This window comes from Ammospiza caudacuta, chromosome 3 (genome assembly GCF_027887145.1).
Source record: "Ammospiza caudacuta isolate bAmmCau1 chromosome 3, bAmmCau1.pri, whole genome shotgun sequence".
Taxonomy (NCBI): Eukaryota; Metazoa; Chordata; class Aves; order Passeriformes; family Passerellidae; genus Ammospiza; species Ammospiza caudacuta.
Genome location: NC_080595.1, coordinates 117,939,198 through 117,961,811, shown reverse-complemented (window position 1 = coordinate 117,961,811; position 22,614 = coordinate 117,939,198). Strand labels below are relative to the sequence as shown.

The 22,614-nt window shown below is 51.3% G+C and overlaps 1 protein-coding gene across 1 annotated transcript; it reads left to right on the top strand.

Moving 5' to 3' along the window:
• The first annotated feature begins 3,678 nt into the window (after nt 1-3,678).
• Nucleotides 3,679-21,307, top strand: CCDC25 (coiled-coil domain containing 25). The gene is made up of 9 exons (XM_058802198.1): nt 3,679-3,853; nt 6,012-6,059; nt 6,709-6,748; nt 9,948-9,999; nt 10,701-10,776; nt 11,758-11,861; nt 15,334-15,536; nt 19,427-19,472; nt 21,035-21,307. Exons 1-9 carry the CDS (start codon nt 3,829-3,831, stop codon nt 21,062-21,064), a joined length of 624 nt encoding a protein of 207 aa, XP_058658181.1. The 5' UTR covers nt 3,679-3,828; the 3' UTR covers nt 21,065-21,307.
• The last annotated feature ends 1,307 nt before the right edge of the window (nt 21,308-22,614 follow it).

The window sequence follows — 22,614 nt, the reverse complement described above, 5'->3', positions numbered from 1 at the left end:
CCCAGCCCAGAGCCCTTGGAGCTCCATCAGAGCTCCCTCGGAGCTCCATCACAGCCCCCTTCGGAGCTCCATATGAGCCCCCTTCGGAGCTCCATCACAGCCCCCCTCGGAGCTCCATCTGAGCCCCCCTCGGAGCTCCATCACAGCCCCCTTCGGAGCTCCATCACAGCCCCCCTCGGAGCTCCATCTGAGCCCCCCTCGGAGCTCCATATGAGCCCCCCTCGGAGCTTCCCCTCAGAGCTCCATCTGAGCTCTCCTCGGAGCTCCATCCGAGCCCCCCCCACGCCCCGGAGCTCCATCAGAGCCCCCCCTCGGAGCTCCAAATCCCGGCCCAGAGCCCTCGGACCCCCACCACGCTTCCTCAAAGCTCATCAGAGCCCCCAGAGCTCCTCAAAGCCGGCCCCAAATGCTGGCCTGGAGACCTCAGAGCCCCCTTGGAGCCCCTCCCGAGCTCCTCAGAACCCCTCAGAGCCCTCTCAGTTCACCTCAGAGCCGCATCCTCAGTTCCCGCAAAGCCTCCTCGGAGCTCTCTCTGATCCTCCTAAGAGCGCTTCGGAGCCTCCTCAGAGTTCCCGCAAAGGCCCCTCGGAGCTCCCTCAGGGACCACTCAGAGCTCCTCAGAGCCCCTTGGAACTCAGTCAGAGTCCCCTCACCGCTTCCTCAGAGCCCCTTGGAGCTCCCTCTGATCCTCCTCAGAGCCCCCTCATATCCCCTCAGAGCCTCCTCAGAGTTCCCGCAAAGCCCCCTCGGACCTCCCCACAGAGCCCCTTGGAGCCCACTCAGATCCCCTCGGAGCTTCCTCGGAGCTCCCCCAGATCTCCCTCAGAGCCCCTTGGAGCTCCCTCTGATCCTCCTCAGAGCCCCCTCAGATCTCCATTAGAGGCCCCTGAGTGCTTCCTCAGAGCCCCCCAAGAGCTCCCTCAAAGCTCCTCAGTGCTCCATCAGAGCCCCTTGGAGCTCTCTCTGAGCTCCCTCGGAACCTCCTCAAAGCCCCCATCAGAGCTGCTCAGAGCTCCCTGAGAGCGCCCTCAGAGCCTCCTGAGAGCTCCCGCAAAGCCGCCTCGGAGCTCCTTCAGAGTCCACTCAGAGTCCCTCGGAACCCACTCAGGTCCCACTCCTCCCTCAGAACCCCTCGGAGTTCCCGCAAAGCCCCCTCGGAGCGCCCTCAGAACCCCTTGGAGCCCACTCACATCCCCTCAGAGCTCCCCTGGAGCTCCATCAGAGCCCCTTGGAGCCCACTCACATCCCCTCAGAGCTCCATCAGAGCCCCTTGGAGCCCACTCACATCCCCTCAGAGCTCCCTTGGAGCTCCATCAGAGCCCCTCGGAGCCCACTCACATCCCCTCAGAGCTCCCCTGGAGCTCCAGAGCCGCCCCAGAGTTCCCTCACAGCGAGGCAGAGCAGAAATTCTCCAGAGCAGAAATCTATTTGGATTTTTGTGAAATGTACATCTAGTTTGAAAATAGAGCTGTTTAGTCTGACTGCCCGTTCTCGTAAAAAGCCCAGGCTCAGAGAAACTGCTTCAGCCAAAGGACAGAGATAAAGGGGGAGAGACAGAGAGACAAAAACCTGCTATGAGAGCCGGTTAACCTGACCTAGGAATTGTTTCTGATAAAGAACTAGCGGCAAATGTCACCCGAAATTTGCAAAAATGAATATGCATGAATCTATTGTAAAATTGCACGCTGAAGTATTTAAAGAGGGGGATAAAAAAGGATCTGGAATTCCAGAAGCATGCATGTCTTTAAAGGAGAGTAATCTCCACAGGCATCCGGCGCTGTAATAATAAACATAGCGGAGGTAATAAAACTTTCACAAAGCTGTGGAGTTTTGTTTGTCCCCGCAAAACAACAGCTCCGTAAGAGCCCCCTCAAAGCTGCTCAGTGCTCCATCAGAGCCCCTTGGAGCTCACTCGGAGCTCTCTCGAGCCCCTCTGATCCTCCTCATAGCCCCCATCAGAGCTGCTCGGAGATCCCGCAAAGCCCTCTCGGAGGTCTCTCAGAGCCCCTCAGAGTCCCCTCAAAGCCTCCACGGAGCCTCCCTCAGAGCTCCATCAGAGCCCACTCAGAGCTCCATCAGAGCCTCCTCAGAGTCCGCTCAGAGCTCCATCAGAGCCCACTCAGAGCTCCATCAGAGCCCACTCAGAGCTCCATCAAAGCCCCCTCAGAGTTCCATCAGAGTCCCCTCAGAGCCTCCTCACAGCTCCCGCCTCAGAACTCCTTCACAGCCCCCTCAGAGCTCCTCCAGAGTCCCCTCAGAGCCTCTCCACAGCCCCCTCAGAGCCCCCTCGGAGCCGCTTCCTCACCTCAGCGCCGCCTCCGCCATGGCTGCTTCCCGCCTTCAGCCTCGCGCCTTCGAACCGCCCGCCCTGCGCTTCCATTGGCTGAGCGTCGCGTCATCCAGCTGTGCTCCCTCGCCATTGGTTGAACAGCGCGCGGCTCCGGGTTGTGCCCGCCCCCGCTGCTTTGCAGCCAATCAGAGAGCGCGGCTCTCCGCGCGGGCCAGCCATTAGACTACAACTCCCAGCGTGCCGTGCGAGTACACAGCGGCTCTTCCTCGCTCTGCGGCGCGCGGGAGCTGATGGGAGTTGTAGTCTCTCCTCCGCGCGTCCCGGGCGCGGGAGATTCCGCGGCAAAGGAATGCGGAAGGGTTGGGAGTTAATGGGCGGGTAACGAGGCGCTAATTAAGGGTTCTTGTGTTAATGACGGCACCGGGGAGCTGCTGTGGGCGGGCATCCCTTCCACCGCCCCGGGGTGCTCCAAGCCCCAGTGGCCAGCATGGGAAAAGGGGAAAAAACGGGTAAAAGGAGAAAAGGCGGCTCTTGAGTGGATCTTTCACATTTTATCCACCAAAACTCCAAATAAATTCTTCTTTATTGCTCTGATATGGCCCAGCTGGAAGGGTTTGGTTCCCTGTTGGTGATCGATCCCTTGCCTGGGATGTTCATTCGGTTCAAATTGTTGAATCCCCCCCCATTTTCTGGGATAAAAAAAGGAAAAAAAATGGGGAAGAGAGGGAAAAGGAGGGGAAGAGGAAAGGGGTGAAGAAAGGAAAGGAAACAAGGAATGAGATGAGAGAAAGGAAAGGGAAAAAGGGGAAAGGGAAGGGGGTGAAAATAGCGGGAAGGAGAAAGAAAAAAGGAAAAGAGAAAGAAAGGAAAAGGGGAAATGGGAAGAGGAAAAGGAAAGGGGAAAAGAGGAGGCAGTGAAGGAAAGAGAGGAAAAAACCAAGGCGAGAAAAAAAAGGAAAGAAAAGGAAAAAACAAGACATCCCCCACGGCACTGCGCATGCGCAGCTCGCGGCCATTCGCTTCTACGGTTGATCTGCGCATGCGCAGTGAGATTTTCCGTACGTTGTCATGGCCGCCCTCGCAGAGGCGGTTCTATTTTCCGTACAGTGTCATGGCCGCTTTGCGCACGCGCAGTTCCATTTTCCGTACGCTATCATGGCCGCCCTCTCACACGCAGATCTATTTTCCGTACAGTGTCATGGCCGTCCGGCGTACGTCCGTGACGTTTATGGACAGCGTCACGGCCAGTGTACGCATGCGCAGTGAGATTTCCGTACAGTGTCATGGCCGCCCGCACACGCGCAGCTCCCGTTACCGAGCGCTCCATATCTGCTCTGCGCATGCGCATTCTCCGCACGCAGCTCTGACGTCATTACGCGCGGCCCCTTCCCTGCCGGGCCTTCCCTGCGGAGGAGGCGGCGGAGCCCCGGGACGGGCCCGGGAAAAACCGGGATAAAAACGGGATAAAGCGGGAAAACCGGGATAAACCCGGGATAAGCGGGAGCGCCGGGAGCAGCGGGATCAGCGCCGCCGCAGCCATGGTGTTCTACTTCACCTCCAACGGTGAGAGAGGGAATTCCCGGGAATTCTCGGGGAATCCCCGCCCCAATCCCCTTTTCCCGCCAATTCCCGCTGCAATTCCCGCCCTGCTCCACAATTCCCGCCCTTTTCCTGCATCCCCCCCCGGAATCCCCGCAATTCCCGGGATTTCTCCTTTCCCCGAGGTTTTCCCACGGGATTTTCCCACGAGTTCCGGAATTCCCGCGGGAAAACAAATCCCGGGGATGTTCCCGCCGGGAATTCCCGGGGAAAACCGGGAATGGCTCCACAAAATCCGGGAATTCTCCTTGAATTCCCAATTTGGGGCCGAATTTCAGGGGCCGGCTTTTCCTGGATTTTCCTGCAATTTTCCAGGACTTTTCCTTCATTTTTCCTGGATTTTTCCTCCATTTTCCAGCCCAATCCGGGACTATTTTCAATTCCCATTTTCCCATGAGGATTTTTTTGGATTTTGGGAATTTTATGATGCAACCATTCCAAAATAAAAGGCAGGAGCAGGGTGGAATTTGGGAATTTTGGGAGGAATTTGGGAATTTTGAGAATTCCAGCCGGAATGTGCCGGAATTCCCAGGCATCCAACCCCACAGGAATTCCCAGATTTCCCTGGAAAAGCCCAGGGAGGGAATTTGGGCTCCCCATAAACCTGGGGAAAAAATTCCCAGGAATCCAGAAATTCTGCTGGATTTTGGGTTTTTTTTTCCTGAGTTTTCCATGGATCCGTTCCTGGATCATTTTCCATGGGGGTTTCTAAGGATCCAATCCCGAGTTTCCAGAGATCCAGTCCCAGGTTTTCCATGGATCTGTTCCCGGGTTCTCATGGATCCATTCCATTGTTTTCATTGATCCATTCCTGGGTTTTCCATGGATCCAATCCCGGGTTTTCCCTGGGTTTCCCATGGATCCATTCCGGGTTTTCCATGGATCCTTTCCTGGGTTTTTTTCCTGGGTTTTCCATGGGTTCAGTCCTGGGTTTTTCATGGATCCATTCCCAGGTTTCCATGGATCTGTTCCTGAGTTTTCCATGGATCCATTGTCAGTTTTCCATGGATCCAGTCCAGGTTTTTTTCCCAGTTTTCCCTGGATCCATTCCTGAGTTTTCCATTGATCCATTCCCAGGTTTTCTATGGATCCATTCCTGGGTTTCCTGTGGATCCACTCCAGATTTTCCATGGATCCATTCCCAGGTTTTGCTTAGATCCGTTCCCAGGTTATTCCCAGGTTTTCCTTGGATCCATTCCCAGGTTTTCCTTGGATCCATTCCTCGGTTTCCGTTGATCCATTCCCAATTTCCATTGATCCAATCCCAAGATATTCCATGGATCCATTCCCAGGTTTCCATGGATCCATTTCAGGTTTTCCATGGATCCATTCCTGGTTTTCCATGGGGGTTCCCATGGATCCATTCCCTGGTTTTCCACTGATCCATACCTGGGTTTTCCATTGATCCTTTCCCGATTTCCATTAATCCATTCCTGAGTTTTCCATGGATCCATTCCCGGTTTTTTCCCAGGTTTCCATGGATCCACTCCCACTTCTCCATGGATCCATTCTGGGTTTTGCATCAATCCAATCCCAGTTTCCCATGGATCCATCCCGGGTTTTCCATTGAACCATTCCGGAGTTTTTCCCCAGGTTTCCGTGGATCCATTCCTGGGTCTCCATGGATCCAGTCCCAGGTTTTCCATGGATGAATTCCTGGGTTTTCCCTGGGTTTTCCATGGATCCAATCCCGGATTTCCCATGGGTCCATTCCCAGGTTTCCACACATCCATTCTGGGTTTTTTGTGGATCCATTCCTGGGGTTCTCCATAGATCAGTTCCTGAGTTTTCCATGGATCCATTCCATAGTTTTCATTGATCCACTCCCGGGTTTTCCATTAATCCATTCCCGTGTTTTCTATGGATCCATTCCTGGCTTTTCCACGGATCCATTCCCAGGTTTCTCCCAGGTTTTTCCCAAGTTTTCCACGGATCTATTCCAGTTTTTTATTGACCTATTTGTGGGTTTTCCATGGATCCATTCCCAGGCGTTTTCCATTGATCCCTTCCGGGTTCCCCATGGATCCATTCCCATTTTTCATTAATCCATTCCCGGGGTTTCCCCGGATTTCCCATGGATCCATTCCCCGTTTTCATGAATCCATTCCTGGTTTTCCCGCAGCCGCTGCCGCCGTCTACACCATCTACATGGGCAAGGACAAGTACGAGAGTGAGTGACCCGCCGGGAATTCTGGGAATTTTTGGGAATTTTGGGAATTCTGGGGATTGTTTTTTGAGTTTTGGAAATTCTCTGGGAAGTTTTTGAGTTTTTGGGGGGAAATTTTGAGAATCGCGGGAATTAATTTGGGATTTTTTGGAGGACTTTGTGGATCATTTTGGGAATTTCAGGAATTGTTTTGGGGAATTATTTCAGGAGTTTTTGGGGGAATTTCGAGGTCTATTTTCAGAATTTCAGGGATTTTTTGGGGGGGGGAATTTTGTGGCTGGTTTTGGGATGGGAATCCTGGGATTTGGAGTGGGAATCCCAGGATTTGGGATCGGAATTCTGGGATTTTGGGATGGGAGTCCTGGGACTTGGGGTGGGAATTCCTAGATTTAGGGTGGGATTTTCAGGCTGGATTTGGGGTTACAGTTCTGGGATTTGTGGCAGGATTTGGGGCTGGAATCTGGGAATTTAGGGCTGGATTTGGGGCAGGGGTCCTGGATTTGGGGCTTGAATCCTGGGATTTGGGTTGGAATCCCTGGATTTGGGGTGGGAATTCTGGGATTTGGGTTGGAATCCCGGGATTTGGGGTGGGAATTCTGGGATTTGGGTTGGAATCCCGGATTTGGGGCTGACCCCGTTCCCGTTCCCGCAGACGAGGACCTGATCAAGTACGGGTGGCCCGAGGACGTCTGGTGAGCGCCGGGATCCGGAATTCCACCCGGAAATCGGGAATGGGGATCTGGGGGGGAGAGGGGCTGGCGGTGGGGGGATCAGGGGTCCTGGATTCCCATGGATCCCGTTTGTTCCCATGGATCCTGTTTGTTCCCTTAGATTCCAATTGTTTCCCTGGATCCTGGATTCCCCTGGATCCCATTTCTTCCCATGGATCCCAATTGTTTTTCTGGATCCCATTTGGGTCCTGTTTGTTTCCCCGATCCCACTGGATTCCCCTGGATCCCATTTTTCCTTGATTCCTTTTGTTTCCTGAATCCTTTTTGTTCCCCTTGATCCCATTTGTTCCCTTGGATCCCATTTCCCCGGATCCCATTTTTCCCCCTGGATCTCATTTTCCCCTTGATCCTGTTTGTTCCCTGGGTCCCATTTGCTTCCCTGATCCCATTTGGATCCTGTTTGTTTTCCCTGATCCCATTTTTCCCCTGGATCCTGTTTCCCCCTTGATCCCCCTTGTTCCTCTGATCCCATTTGGATCCCACTTGTCACCTGGATCCCATTTGGATCCCACTTGTCCCCTGGATCCCATTGAATTTCCCTGGATCCCATTTCCCCCAGATCCTGTTTGTTCCCCTGGATCCCATTTGGATCCCACTTGTCCCCTGGATCCCATTGGATTTCCCTGGATCCCATTTCCCCCAGATCCTGTTTGTTCCCCTGGATCCCATTTGGATCCCATTTGTTCCCCTGGATCCCATTGGATTTCCCTGGATCCTGTTTGTCCCCTAGATCCCATTCGTTTCCCTGATCCCATTTGTCCCCTGGATCCTTTTTGTTCCTCTGATCCTGTTTGTTCCTTTGGATCTCGCTTGTTCCCCTGGATCCCATTGGATTCCCCTGGATCCTGTTTGTTTCCTTGGTCCTGTTTGGGTCCCATTTTTCCCTGGATCCTGTTTCTCCCTGATCCCATTTGGATCCCATTTGTTCCCCTGGATCCCATTTTCCCCTGATGCCATTTGGATCCCATTTTTCCCTGGATTCTGTTTTTTCCCTGGATCCCACAGGATTTCCCTGGATCATGTTTGTCCCCTGGATCCCATTTGTTTCCCTGATCCCATTTGGATCCTGTTTGTTCCTGTGGATCCCATTTGTTCCCCTGGATCCCCTTTGTTCCTCTGATCCCATCTGGATCCCGTTAGATTTCCCTGGATCCCGTTTGTTTCCCTGGATCCCATTTTCCCTTGATGCCATTTGGATCCCATTTTTCCCTGGATTCTGTTTTTTCCCTGGATCCCACAGGGTTTCCCTGGATCACGTTTGTCCCCTGGATCCCATTTGTTTCCCTGATCCCATTTGGATCCTGTTTGTTCCTGTGGATCCCATTTCCCCCTGGATCCCCTTTGTTCCTCTGATCCCATCTGGATCCCATTGGATTTCCCTGGATCCCATTTTTCCCTGATCCCATTTGGATCCCATTTCCCCCGGATCCTGTTTGTTTCCCTGGATCCCATTTGTGTTCCCATTTCTTCTCATGGATCCCATTTGGGTCCCAGCTGTTCCCCTGGATCCCATTTGCTTCCCTGATCCCATTTGGATCCTGTTTGTTTTCCCAAATCCCATTTGTTCCCCTGGATCCCGTTTTGTCCCCTGGGTCCCATTTGGATCCCATTGGATTCCCCTGGATCCCATTTGTTCCCCTGGATCCCGTTTCCACCTGGATCCCCTTTGTTCCTCTGATCCCATCTGGATCCCATTGGATTTCCCTGGATCCCGTTTGTTTCCCTGGATCCCGTTTGTTTCCCTGATCCCATTTGGATCCCATTTCCCCCACATTCCCCCCAGATCCTGTTTGTTTCCTGGATCCCATTTGTGTTCCCATTTCTTCCCATGGATCCCATTTGGGTCCCAGCTGTTCCCCTGGATCCCATTTGCTTCCCTGATCCCATTTGGATCCCATTGGATTCCCCTGGATCCCATTTGTTTTCCCTGATCCCGTTTTTCCCCTGGATCCCATTTTTCCCTCATCCCATTTGTCCCCTGGATCCTTTTTGTTCCTCTGATCCCGTTTGTTCCCTGGATCCCATTTGAATCCCGGTTGTTCCCCTGGATCCCATTTGTTTCCTTGGTCCTGTTTGGATCCCACTGGATTTCCCTGGATCCCATTTTCCCCTGATCCTGTTTGCATCCTGTTTATTTTCCCAAATCCCGTTTGTTTCCCTGATCCCATTTGGATCCCATTTTCCCTGGATCCTGTTTGTCCCCCTGCATCCCATTGGATTTCCCTGGATCCCATTTGTTCCCCTGATCCTCTCTGTTCCCCGGATCCCGTTTGTTTCCCTGATCCTGTTTGGATCCCGTTTGTCCCTGTTCCCATTTCCCCCTGGATCCCGTTTGTTTCCCCGATCCCATTTGCACCTCATTTTTCCCTGGATCCTGTTTGTTCCCATGGATCCCATTGGGATCCCGTTTGTTCCCCTGGATCCCATTTTCCCCTGATCCTGTTTGGATCCTGTTTGTTTTCCCAAATCCCATTTGTTTCCCTGATCCCATTTGTTTCCCTGGATCCCATTTTCCCCTGATCCTGTTTGGATCCTGTTTGTTTTCCCAAATCCCATTTGTTTCCCTGATCCCATTTGTTTCCCTGGATCCCATTTTCCCCTGATCCTGTTTGGATCCTGTTTGTTTTCCCAAATCCCATTTGTTCCCCTGGATCCCATTTCTTCCCATTTGGGTCCCATTTGTTCCCCTGCATCCCAATGGATTTCCCCAGATCCCATATGTTCTACGGATCCTGTTTGTTTTCCCAAATCCCATTGGTTTCCCTGGATCCCATCTTTTTCCCTGGATCCTGTTTGTTGCCCTTGATCCCATTTGCTCCCCTGGATCCCATTGGATTTACCCTGGATCCCATTTCCCCCTTGACTCCATTTGTTCCCCTGATCCCGTTTTTCCCCTGGATCCTACTTCATTCCCAACTTTTCTCCCATTTTCCCCAGTCCCCCACGTCCTCTCCTCGGGATTCCCAGGAATTCTCCCCCCAAGGCCCCGTTCCCTGTGGGGATGATCCTGGATTCCCATGGATTTGGGATCGGGAATTCCCAGGGCTGGCTCCGGGCTGGAATTCCCAGAATTGCCGGCTCAGAATTCCCAGGCTGGCTCTGGGTTGCAATTCCCAGAATTCCCGGAATTCCTGGATCAGTTTTCCTGCTGTTCCCGCAGGTTCCATGTGGATAAACTCTCCTCAGCCCACGTCTACCTGCGGCTGCACCAGGTAATTCCAGGGAGAACCTTGGGAAAACCTGGGGGAAACCTCGGGGAAACCTCAGGAAAAACTTGGGAAAAATCTCAGGAAAAACTCGGGGAAACCTTGTGAAAAACAACGGGAAAACCTTGGGATAACTTTGCAAAAACCTTGGGAAAATCAGGATATCCTCTGGGAAACCACAGGATAAACCTTGGAAAAGCCGTGGGAAAACATTGGGGAAACCTCGGGAAAAACTTGGGAAAAATCTCGGGAAAACCTGGATGTCCCCTGGGAAACCACGGGAAAAACAGTGGGAAAAACTCAGGAAAAATACAGAATAGACTCAGGGAAAATCTCGGGAAAAACCTTGGGAAAAACCTCAGGAAAATCAGGGAAAAACCCTGCAAGAAGAGGGATTACCCCCAAGGAAAACTTGGGAAAAACCTTTGGAAAAACGGGGATATTCCTCGTGAAACCTTGGGAAAAATGGGAAAAATCTCGGGAAAAGTTGGATATACCCTGGAAAACCACACAAAAAGCCAGGATGTCCCAGGGGAAACCTCGGGAAAAACCTTGGGAAAATCAGGAAAACTCTTGGGAAAATTGGGATATTTCTTGGGAAACCTTGGGAAACGTTGGGATATTTTCTGGAAACCTGGGGTAAAGGGGATGTAAAAATGGGATGAGTTGGAAATTTGGGATTTTTGGAATTTGGGAATTCCCTGCAGGGCCAGACCATGGACGACATCCCCAAGGAGGTGCTGAGCGACTGCGCCCACCTGGTGAAGGCCAACAGCATCCAAGGTACCCGGGGGAAAAATGGGGAAAAATGGGAGAAAAATGGGAAATCCCAGGAAAAAAAACCCCCATGAAATCCTGGGAAAAACATTGGGAAATCCCAGAAAAAACCTCAGGAAATCCTGAGAAATCCACTGGGAAATTCCAGAAAACCCCAGAAAATCTTGGGATAACCCCGGAAAATCCAGGCAAAACCCTGGGAAATCCCAGGAAATCCTGGGAAAACTCCAGGAAAACCTGAACTTTCTCTGGTTGTTTTTCCCCATTTTTTTTTCCATTTTTGCCTTTTTTCACCCATTTCCTGCAAGCTGCAAGCTGATCCCGTTTTTAGCTGTTTTAATCCCATTTTTGCCTGTTTTTGCCCCATTTCCAGGCTGCAAGCTGAGCTCGGTGACCGTGGTTTACCCCATTTTTGATCATTTTTCCCATTTTCGCCCCATTTTCAGGCTGCAAGCTGAGCTCAGAGACAGTGCTTTACCCCATTTTATCCATTTTTTTCCCATTTTCCCCTGTTTTCCCCCCATTTCCAGGCTGCAAGCTGAGTTCAGTGACCGTGGTTTATCCGTTTTTATCCATTTTTGCCCATTTTCCCCCATTTTCACCCCGTTTCCCGCAGGCTGCAAACTGAGCTCAGCGACCATGGTTTATTCGTTTTTATCCATTTTTATCCTGTTTTTTCCCATTTCCCCCCGTTTTTGCCCCGTTTTTAGGCTGCAAGCTGAGCTCGATGATGGTGGTTACCCCATTTTATCCCATTTAATGCCATTTTTGCCCATTTTCCCGTTTTTTCCCCATTTCCCGCAGGCTGCACGCTGAGCTCGGTGACCGTGGTTTATCCGATTTCATCCATCTTTTTACTGTTTTTGCCCTTTTTCGCCCCGTTTCGTTTCCAGGCTGCAAGCTGAGCTCGGTGACGGTGGTTTGCCCCACTTTTAACTGTTTTATCCTGTTTTTGCCCTTTTTTGCCCGTTTTCACCCCGTTTCCAGGCTGCAAGCTGAGCTCGGTGACCGTGGTTTACACGCCCTGGAGCAACCTGCGCAAAACGCCCGACATGGACGTGGGGCAGATCGGCTTCCACCGCAGCAAGGACGTGAGTGAGATGGGATAAATCCGGGAATTTGGGAATTTGGGAATTTGGGAATGGGGTCAGATCGGCTTCCACCGCAGCAAGGACGTGAGTGAGATGGGATAAATCCGGGAATTTGGGAATTTGGGAATTTGGGAATGGGGTCAGATCGGCTTCCACCGCAGCAAGGACGTGAGTGAGGGGATAAATCTGGGAATTTGGGAATGGGAATTTGGGAATTTGGGAATGGGGTCAGATCAGCTTCCACCGCAGCAAGGACGTGAGTGAGGGAATGGGAATGGGAATATGGGAATAATCTGGGAATAAATCTGGGAATTTGGGAATGGGGTCAGATCGGCTTCCACCGCAGCAAGGACGTGAGTGAGACGGGAATGGGAATAATCTGGGAATAAATCTGGGAATTTGGGAATGGGAACAGATCAGCTTCCACTGCAGCAACGACATGAGTGAGGGAATGGATAAATCTGGGAATAACCTGGGAATTTGGGAATGGGAATGGGAACAGATCGGCTTCCACCGCAGCAAGGACGTGAGCGAGGGGGATGGATAATATGGGAATAATCTGGGAATGTGGGAATAATCTGGGAATTTGGGAATGGGATCAGATCGGCTTCCACCACAGCAAGAATGTAAGGGATAGGAATGTGGGAATGGGAGTGTGGGAATAAATCTGGGAATGTGGGAATTTGGGAGTAAATCTGGGAATTTGGGAACGGGAACAGATTGACTTCCACCGCAGCAAGGACGTGAGTGAGAGAGGGGAATGGAAAATGTGGGGATAAATCTGGGAATGTGGGAATGTGGGAATGGGAATGTGGGACTGGGGATTGGGAAAATGGGAATGGGGATAGGAATGGGAATGGGAAGAGATCGGCTTCCACCACAGCAAGGACACGAGTGAGGGAATAAATCTGGGAATAAATCTGGGAATTTGGGAATGGATATGGGAGTGGGAACAGATCAGCTTCCACCCCAGCAAGGATGTGAGTGATGGGATAAATCTGGGAATAAATCTGGGTATTTGGGAATAAATCTGGGGATTGGGAATGGGAACAGATTGGCTTCCACCACAGCAAGGATGTGAGTGGGGGAATGGGAATAATTTGGGAATATGGGAATGGGAAATGGGATCAGATTGGCTTCCACTGCAGCAAGGATGTGAGTGAGAGAGGGGAATAAATCTGGGAGTTTGGGAATGAATCTGGGAATGGGAATGGGATCAGATCAGCTTCCACCGGCACAAGGACATGAGACAGACACGGGAAATCTGGGAATTTGGGAATGGGAACAGATCGGCTTCTACTGCAACAGGGACGTGAGTGAGGGGCGGGAATGGGAATAAAAAATCTGAGAATGTGCAAATGGGAATGGGAACACGTAGGCTTCCACCAGCACAAGGACGTGAGAGATGGGAATAAATCTGGGGATAAATCTGGGAATTTCGGAATGAATCTGGGAATTTGAGAACGTGGGAATGGGACCAGTGAGAATGGGGGAATGGGAGTGGGAGCAATGGGAAAAGCAGGGATTGGGAATGGGATCAGATTGGCTTCCACCAGCACAAGGACATGAGAGACACAGGAATGGATATGGGAATAAATCTGGGAATGTGGGAATGGGAACAGTGGGAATTGGAAGTGGGAATGGGAGTGGGAACAGATCAGCTTCCACCAATTTATTCCCATTCCCATGTCCCTCACCTCCTTGTGGTGAGGGACATGGGAATGGGAATAAATGTGGGAATTTGGGAACAAAGGAATGTGGGAGTGGGAATGAGAATGAGAATGAGAATGTGGGAATGGGAACAGCGGGAATTGGGAATGGGGAACCTCGGGAATCAATTTGGGAATAGGAACCTCAGGAATTTGGGAATGGTCATTGGGAATCTGGCAATGGAAACAATGGGAGCAGCGGGAACTGGGAATGGGAACAACAGGAATGTGGAAATGGAAACATGGGAATAGGAACAGTGGGAATGGGAACAATGGAAACAGTGGGAATGTGGGAATGATCATTTGGAATCTGGGAATGGGAACCTCGGGAATCCAGGAATGGGAACACCAGGAACATTCTGCATTCCCAATTTCCCCCACAATTCCCAACACAAACCAGGACTGGGACGTTTTTCCCATTGGGAATATTCCACATTCCCGGTTTCCCCACAATTCCCGCCATCGCCAGCAGAGAGCAGCACCGGGACGCATCTCCCGTTGGGAACAGCCCCAATTCCCCATTAAATTCCTGCTTTAATTCCCAGTTCAATTCCCGGTTTAACTCTTGGTTTAATTCCTGTTTCCCAGGTGTGGTCCATGATGGTGGAGCAGTGCAATCCCAATTCCCACTTTAATCCTGATTTAATCCCGGTTTAACCCCGGTTCAATCCCAGGTGCGCTCGGTGACGCAGGAGCAGCAGGCAGCAGAGCAGCGCGCTCTCAGTTCCCAGTTTAACTTCTGTTAATCCGGGTTTAACCCCCAGTTTAGTCCCCAGTTTGACCCCAGTTCAATCCCAGTTTAAATCCCGGTGTGACCCGGGTTTAATCCCGGTCTAAGCCCCGTTCAATCCCAGGTGCGCTCAGTGACAGTGGAGCTGTGCAGGGCGGAGCAGTGAAGTCCTGTTAGTCCCTGCTTAATCCCTGGTTTCATTCCCAGTTTAACCCCGGTTTAATCCCAGTTTAAGCCTGGTCTAAGCCCAGGTTTAACCCTTGCCCCAGGTGCATTCAGTGACGGTGGAGCGCCGCGGGGCGGAGCAGCAAAGTCCCGTTAACCCCTGGTTCAATCCCAGTTTAACCCCGGTTCAATCCCAGTTCAATCCCAGTGTAACCCCGGTTCAGTCCCAGTTCAATCCCAGTTTAAACCCCGGTCTAACCCCGGTCTAACCCCGATTCCAGGTGCGCTCGGTGACGGTGGAGCGTCGCTGGGCGGAGCAGCGCACCCCCATCACACCCTGGTTCAATCCCCGGTTTCATTCCCAGTTTGACCCCGGTTCAATCCCAGTTTAACTCCGGTTCAATCCCCAGTTTAACCCCTGTTCAATCCCAGTTCAAGCCCCAGTTTAACCCTGGTCTAACCCCGATTCCAGGTCCGTTTGGTGACAGTGGAGCAGCGCGGGGCGGAGCAGCGCACTCCCATTAAACCCGGGTTTAATCCCCAGTTTCATTCTCAATTTAACCCCGGTTCAATCCTTGATTTAACCCCAGTTCAATCCTGGTTCAATCCCGGGTTAACCCCAGTTTAAGCCCTGGTTTAAGCCCAGTTCAATCCCAGTTCAAGCCCAGTCTAACCCCGATTCCAGGTGCGTTCTGTGACGGTGGAGCGTCACAGGGCGGAGCAGCGCACTCCCATTAAACCCTGGTTCAATCCCCGGTTTCATTCCCAGTTTAATCCCAGTTCAACCCCCAATTTAATCCCAGGCTAAACCCCGGTTTAATCCCAGTCTAAGCCCCTGTTTAATCCCGGTCTAACCCCTTTGTTGCAGGTGCGCTCGGTGACGGTGGAGCGGCGCGGGGCGGAGCAGCTGCGGCGGCTGGAGCGGACGCGCGTGGAGCGCTTCCCGGACCTGGCGGCCGAGCGGGAATGCCGGGACCGGGAGGAGCGGGGGCGGCGCCGCATGGAGCTGCAGGAGCAGCGGCGGGAGCAGCGCGAGGAGCAGCGCCGGAAAAAGGAGATGGAGGAGCTCAGGTGGGAATTCCGGGAATGCTGGGAGTGCCAGGAGTGGTGGGAATGTCTGGTGGGAATTCCCTGAATGTTTGGTGGGAATGTTTGTTGGGAATGTTTGGTGACGGTGCTGGATGGAGCTGCAGGAGCAGCGCCGGAAAAAGGAGATGGAGGAGCTCAGGTGGGAATGCCCGGAATGCTGGAAATATTGGGAATGGTTATTGGGAATTCCGGAAATGTCTGGTGTGAATGTTGGGAATGTTTGGTGGGAACGTTTGTTGGGAATGTTTGGTGACGGCGCCGCAGGGAGCTGCAGGAGCAGCGCCAGGAGCAGAGAGAGGAACAGCTCCGGAAAAAGGAGATGGAGGAGCTCAGGTGGGAATGAATGCTGGAATTCTGGGAATGCCAGGAGTGGTGGGAATGTCTGGTGAGAACGGTGGGAATGTTTTTGGGAATGTTGGGAATGTTTATTGGGAATGCGGCGCCGCATGGAGCTGCGGGAGCAGCGCGAGGAGCAGCGCCGGAAAAAGGAGATGGAGGAGCTCAGGTGGGAATTCCGGGAATGCTGGGAGTGCCAGGAGTGGTGGGAATGTCTGGTGGGAATTCCCTGAATGTTTGGTGGGAATGTTTGTTGGGAATGTTTGGTGACGGTGCTGGATGGAGCTGCAGGAGCAGCGCCGGAAAAAGGAGATGGAGGAGCTCAGGTGGGAATTCCGGGAATGCTGGAAATATTGGGAATGGTTATTGGGAATTCCGGAAATGTCTGGTGTGAATGTTGGGAATGTTTGGTGGGAATGTTTGTTGGGAATGTTTGGTGACGGCGCCGCATGGAGCTGCAGGAGCAGCGCCGGAAAAAGGAGATGGAGGAGCTCAGGTGGGAATGAATGCTGGAATTCTGGGAATGCCAGGAGTGGTGGGAATGTCTGGTGAGGACGTTGGGAACGTCTGGTCAGAATGTTGGGAATGTTTATTGGGAATGCAGCGCCGGATGGAGCTGCAGGAGCAGCGGCGGGAGCAGCGCGAGGAGCAGCGCTGGAAAAAGGAGATGGAGGAGCTCAGGTGGGAATTCCAGGAATTCTGGGAATGCTGGAAATACTGGGAATGGTTGTTGGGAATTCCGGGAATGTTTGACAGCTGTGTTTGGTCAGAATGTTTGTTGGGAATGTTTGGTGGCGGTGGCACATGGAGCTGCAGGAGCAGCGGGAGGAGCAGCGCCGGAAAAAGGAGATGGAGGAGCTCAGGTGGGAATTCCGGGAATGCTGGGAGTGCCAGGAGTGGTGGGAATGTCTGGTGGGAATTCCCTGAATGTTTGGTGTGAATGTTGGGAATGTTTGGTCAGAATGTTTGTTGGGAATGTTTGGTGACGGCGCCGGATGGAGCTGCAGGAGCAGGGCCGGAAAAAGGAGATGGAGGAGCTCAGGTGGGAATTCCGGGAATGCTGGAGATATTGGGAATGGTTATTGGGAATTCCGGAAATGTCTGGTGTGAATGTTGGGAATGTTTGGTCAGAATGTTTGTTGGGAATGTTTGGTGACGGCGCCGGATGGAGCTGCAGGAGCAGGGCCGGAAAAAGGAGATAGGGGAGCTCAGGTGGGAATTCCGGGAATGCTGGAAATATTGGGAATGGTTATTGGGAATTCCGGAAATGTCTGGTGTGAATGTTGGGAATGTTTGGTGACGGCGCTGGATGGAGCTGCAGGAGCAGCGGGAGGAGCAGCGCCGGAAAAAGGAGATGGAGGAGCTCAGGTGGGAATTCCGGGAATGCTGGGAGTGCCAGGAGTGGTGGGAATGTCTGGTGGGAATTCCCTGAATGTTTGGTGGGAATGTTTGGTGGTGGTGCCGGATGGAGCTGCAGCAGCAGCGCAAGGAACAGCTCCGGAAAAAGGAGATGGAGGAGCTCAGGTGAGAATTCCCGGAATTCTGGAAATGCCAGGAGTGCTGGGAACGTTTGTTGGGAATGTTGGCAGTGCTTGGTGGGAATGCCTGGTGGGAATGTTTGGTGGCAACGCTGGGAATGTGCAGTAGAAGTGTTTATTGGGAGTGTCCGGTGGGCATGTTTGGTGGGAATTCCAGGAATGTTTGGTGGGAATGTTTAGTGGCAACATTGGGAATGTTTGCTGGGAATGTTAGGAATGTTTGGTGGGAACGTTGGGAATGTTTGGTGGCAATGTTTGGTGGCAATGTTGGGAATGTATGCTGGGAATGTTTGTTGGGAATGACAGGAACGTCTGGTGGGAATGTTGGGGAGGTTTGGTGACAGTGTTGGGAATGTTTGGTGGGAGTGCTGGGAATGTTTGGTGGGAATGTTTGGTGGTGGCACCGCACAGAGCTGCAGGAACAGCTCCGGGAAAAGGAGATGGAGGAGCTCAGGTGGGAATTCCCGGAATTCTGGGAGTACCAGGAGTGGTGGGAACATTTATTGGAAATGTTTGGTGGGAATTTCGGCAATATGTGGTGGGAATGTTTGGTAAGAATGCCAGGAATGTTTGGTGGGAATATGGGGAATGTGTCGTGGAAATTCCCTGAATGTTTCACAGCAATGTTGGGAATGTTTGCAGGGAGTGTTTGGTGGGAGTTCTGAGAATATTGGGAATTCCAGGAATGCTTGGTGGGAATGTTTGGTGGGAATGTTTGGTGATAACTCCAGGAATGTCTGGTGGGAATATTGGGAATGTTTGGTGACAATGTTGAGAATCTTTGGTGGGAATCTGGGAATGTTTGGTGGGAATTCCAAGAATATTTGTTGGCAAATCTGGGAATGCTTGGCGAGAATTCCAGGAATGTTTGGTGACAATGTTGAGAATGTCTGGTGGGAATGTTGGCAGTGTTTGGTGGGAATGTCGAGCGAGAACGTTGGGAATGTTTGGTGGGAATTCCCAGAATATTTGTTGGGAGCATTGGGAATGTTTGCTGGGAATGTTTGTTGGGAACGCCAGGAATGTCTGGTGGGAATGTTGAGAGTGTTTGGTGGGAATGGTGGGAAATGTCTGGTGGGAATTCCAGGAAGGTTTATTGGAAATATTTCCTGGGAATGTTTGGTGAGAATTTTGGGAATATCAGGAATTTCGGGAATGTCTGGGGGAATGTTTGGTGGAAATGTTTGGTTGGAGTGCCAGGAATGTTTAGTGGGAATTCCCAGAATATTTCTTGGGAAATCTGGGAACGTTTGATACCAATGTTTAGTGGGAATGCCAGGAACGTTTGGTGGGAATTCCGGGATCAGAGCTCCTGGGGGTTTTCCAAGGAGAATCCCGGCTTCAGTCCTGGAGTGGGGACTGGGAATGCTGGGGGAGAGAGCCCGGAACTGCCTCTGGAATCACCTCTGGAATTGCCCCAGTTTCCTCTGGAATTCCCTTTGGAATTGCTGTAATTCCTTTTGGAATTCCCTCTGGAATTGCCTCTGGACTACCTTTGGAATTGCTGTGGAATTTTCTCTGGAATTCCCTTTGGAATTGCCCCTGGATGGCCCTGGAATTCCCTCTGGAATTGCTCCTGGAATTTTCTCTGGAATTCCCTTTAGAGGTGCCCCAGTTGCCTCTGGAATCCTCTCTGGAATTCTCTCTGGAATTGCACAAGGGATTTGGGATTCCCAGGATTCCCTTGGGAGCTTCCCTGAGCTCCACAAAATCTGGGATTGAAGGAAATCCGGGAATTTCATGGGATCCAGGCTGGGAAATGAGGGATTGGGAATTTCCCAGGATCCAGGCTCAAAAATCTGGGATTGGGATCCCAAATCCAGGAATTTCCAGCTGGGAGGTCCCGGAGAAGAACCTCAGGAAAAAGGAATTGCGGGATAATCGATGAGGGGGTGGAATTCCAGAGGGAAAACCCTTGGGAATTCTGAGATGCACTCTCCGTTTTTCTGTGGGAATTCCCTCGGAATTCCGGGATGATTGTGGGAATTGTCCCTGCAGGAGCTACTCGTCCCTGATGAAGGCCGAGAACATGTCCTCCAACCAGGTGAGCAGGGAGCCCCCGGAATTCCGGGAATTCCTCGGGAAAGGGGCAGGGAAACCAGGAATAATGGGGAGAATGGGAAATATGGAAATAAAGGGAATGGGGTTGGGAATGGGAATGATGGGAAAAATGGAATAAGTGGGATTGGGAATAATTGGAATGGAATGATGGGAATGGGATTGGAATGGGAATAATGGGATTTGGAGTAATGGGAGTGGGATTGGGAATAATGGGATTAATGGGAATAATTGTAACGGGAAGAACAGGAATGGGAATGATGGGGATACTGGGAATGGTAGCAATGGGATTGGGAATGATGGGATTAATGGGATTGGGAATAATGAGATAAATGGGAATGGGATTGGGACTGGGAATGGAATGGGAATGGGAATAATGAGATTTGGAATAGTGGGAATGATGGGAATGGGATGGGAATAATGGGAGGGATGGGAATAATGGGAATGATGGGAATGGGACTGGAATGGGATTGGAATGGGAATGGGAATAATGAGATTGGGAATAATGGGAATGTGATTTGAATAATGGGATAAATGGGATTGGGAATAATTGGAATGGGAATTATGGCAATTAGGCGATTCATAGGAATGGGATAAATGGGATTGGGGGTAATGGGAATGGGAAAAATTGGAATAATGGGATTGTGAAGAATGGGAATGATGGGATTAATGGGAATGGGAATAGTGGGGGAAATGGGATTGGGAATAATTGGAATAATGAGAATGGGATTGGGAATAATGGGAATGGGGTGGGAATGGGATTGGGAATAGTGAGAATAATGGGGATGGGAATAATGGGAATGGGATTAGGATTGGGAATAATGAGAATGATTGGAGAAATGGGATTGGAAATGGGATGGGAATAACAGGATTGGGAATGATGGGATTGGGAATGGGATGGGAATAGGAGGAATAATGGGGATGGGAGTGGGAATAATGGGAAATATCGGAATCATGGAGATGGGACTGGGAATGGGGATGGGAATGATGGAAATAATGGGATTGGGAATAATGGGATTCAGAATAATGGGAATTATGGGAATAATGGGATTAGGAATAAGGTGAAGAATGGGAATTATGGGAATAATGGGAGTGGGGATAATGGGAATGGGAATAATGGGATTGGGAATACTGGAAATAATGAGAATGGGATTGGGAATGGTGGGATTGAGAATAGTGAGAATGGGAATGATGAGAATTCCCAGAGCTCCAGACCCCAAAGTGTCCCCATGGGAATTCCCCCATTCCCAATTCCCATTCCCAAATCCCACATTCCCCCATTCCCAGTTCTCATTCCCAAATTCCCACATTCCCAAACTCCCAATCCTGTTCACACATTCCCAATTCCCAGTTCCCAATTCGCAGTTCCCAGTTCCCAGTTCCCACATTCCCAATTCTCCCATTCTGAATTCCCCAATTCCCAAATTCCCCAATCCCACATTCCCATTCCCAAATTCCCCATTCCTATTCCTCCATCCCCCCATTCCCAGTTCCCAAAAATCCCAAATTCCCACATTCCCAATTCCCAAATTCCCTCTCTCCCCGCAGGACGGGAACGACTCCGACGATTTCATGTGAGGATCCCTCCGGCCCCGGGAGGATCCTTCCGGAATTCCCAGGAAAATGGAAATTCCCAGGAAAATGGAAATTCCCGGGAACAGGAACTCAGGCTCCGGCCCCTCGGGGACCTCGGGAGCGCTCCCGGACTTTGGGGGGAATTCCCGGGAATGTCGGAGCCAACAAAGGAACAAAGGCTGGGATCGGCCGGGGCCGCCTCTGGAATTCTTCAGATTTGGGGAAATTGGGAAAAAATATGGGAAAAACTGGGAAAAACCAGGAAAAACCTGGGAAAATGGGGGGGAAATAGGGGAAAAATGGGAAGAAAAAGTGGAAAATTGGAAAAACTGGGAAAAACCAGGAAAAAGTGGGGGATATGGGAAGAACAGAGAAAAACTGGGAAAAACCAGAAAAAACTGGAAAAATGGGAGGGAAAATAGGGGAAAATGGGGGGAGAACAGGGAAAAACTGAGAAAAACGGGAAAATGAGGAAAAATGGGGGGAAACTGGAAATAATGGGAAAAATGGGGGGGAAAACTGGGAGAAACTGGGAAAAAACCGGAGGGAAAAAAAAACAGGAAAAAATTGGTGAAAATGGGAAAAACCTGGAAAAATGGGGTGGAAATGGGAACAACAGAGAAAAACAGGGAAAACCAGAAAAAACCTGGAAGAATGGAGAAAAATGGGAGAATAGGGGGAAAATAGGGAAAAACTGGGGGAAAACTCAGAAAAAACTGGGAAAAACCAGGAAAAGGTGAGGGAAATGGGGAGAACAGAGAAAAACTGGGAAAGTGGGGGGGAAATAGGGAAAAAATGGGGGAAAAGGGGGTAAACAGGGAAAAACTGAGAAAAACTGGAAAAAGGAGGAAAAATGAAGGGAGACTGGCAATAATGGGAAAAACAGAGGGAAACGGGGAGAAACTGGGAAAAACTGGGGAAACAGTGGAAAAAAAAACAGGAAGAAACTGGGGAAAATGGGGGGCAATCCAGAAAAATAGGGAATTCCCCCAAATCCTCCCCAGTTTCCCGAAAATCCCGTGGGGATGTTCTTGGCACGTCCTCGGGGTCAGCCCCCCCCCAGAATTCCCCCCAAATCCCGTTGGGATGATCCCAGCGTTTCCCAGGGCTCAGATCCCCCAAATTCTCCCGAAATTCCATTGGGACAATCCCAAGCCTTCCCAGGGCTCAAGCCCCCCCCAAATCCCCCCCAAATTCTCCCAAAATCCTCCCCAAATCCCGTCGGGAGGATCCCAACCCCTCCCGGGGCTCAGCCCCTCCAAATTCCCCAAGATTTCCCAAAATTCCCCCCAGATTCCCCAAAATCCGGCAGAAATGCCCCCAAATCCTCCCCAAATTTCCCCAGATCCCGCTGGGATGATCCCAGCCCGCTCCCATCCCTGCCATGAATTCCCGGTCTCAGCCCCCTCAAATCCCCGCCCCCCTCCCCCAAATCCCCAAAAATTCCCCTAAATTTCTTGAAATTACAGAAAGATTCTCCAAATTCCCAGAAATTCCCCCCCAAAATTCCCACAAATCCCAAATCCCCCCTCCCTGCTGTTTTCCCAGCGGCC

Coding starts and splice junctions, on each gene's coding strand:
- CCDC25 (XM_058802198.1), top strand. CDS start 3,829: ATGGTGTTCTACTTCACCTCCAACG. Junction 10,777..11,757: donor GAAGGCCAACAGCATCCAAG/GTACCCGGGGGA, acceptor CCCCGTTTCCAG/GCTGCAAGCTGAGCTCGGTG. Junction 15,537..19,426: donor AAGGAGATGGAGGAGCTCAG/GTGGGAATTCCG, acceptor TTGTCCCTGCAG/GAGCTACTCGTCCCTGATGA.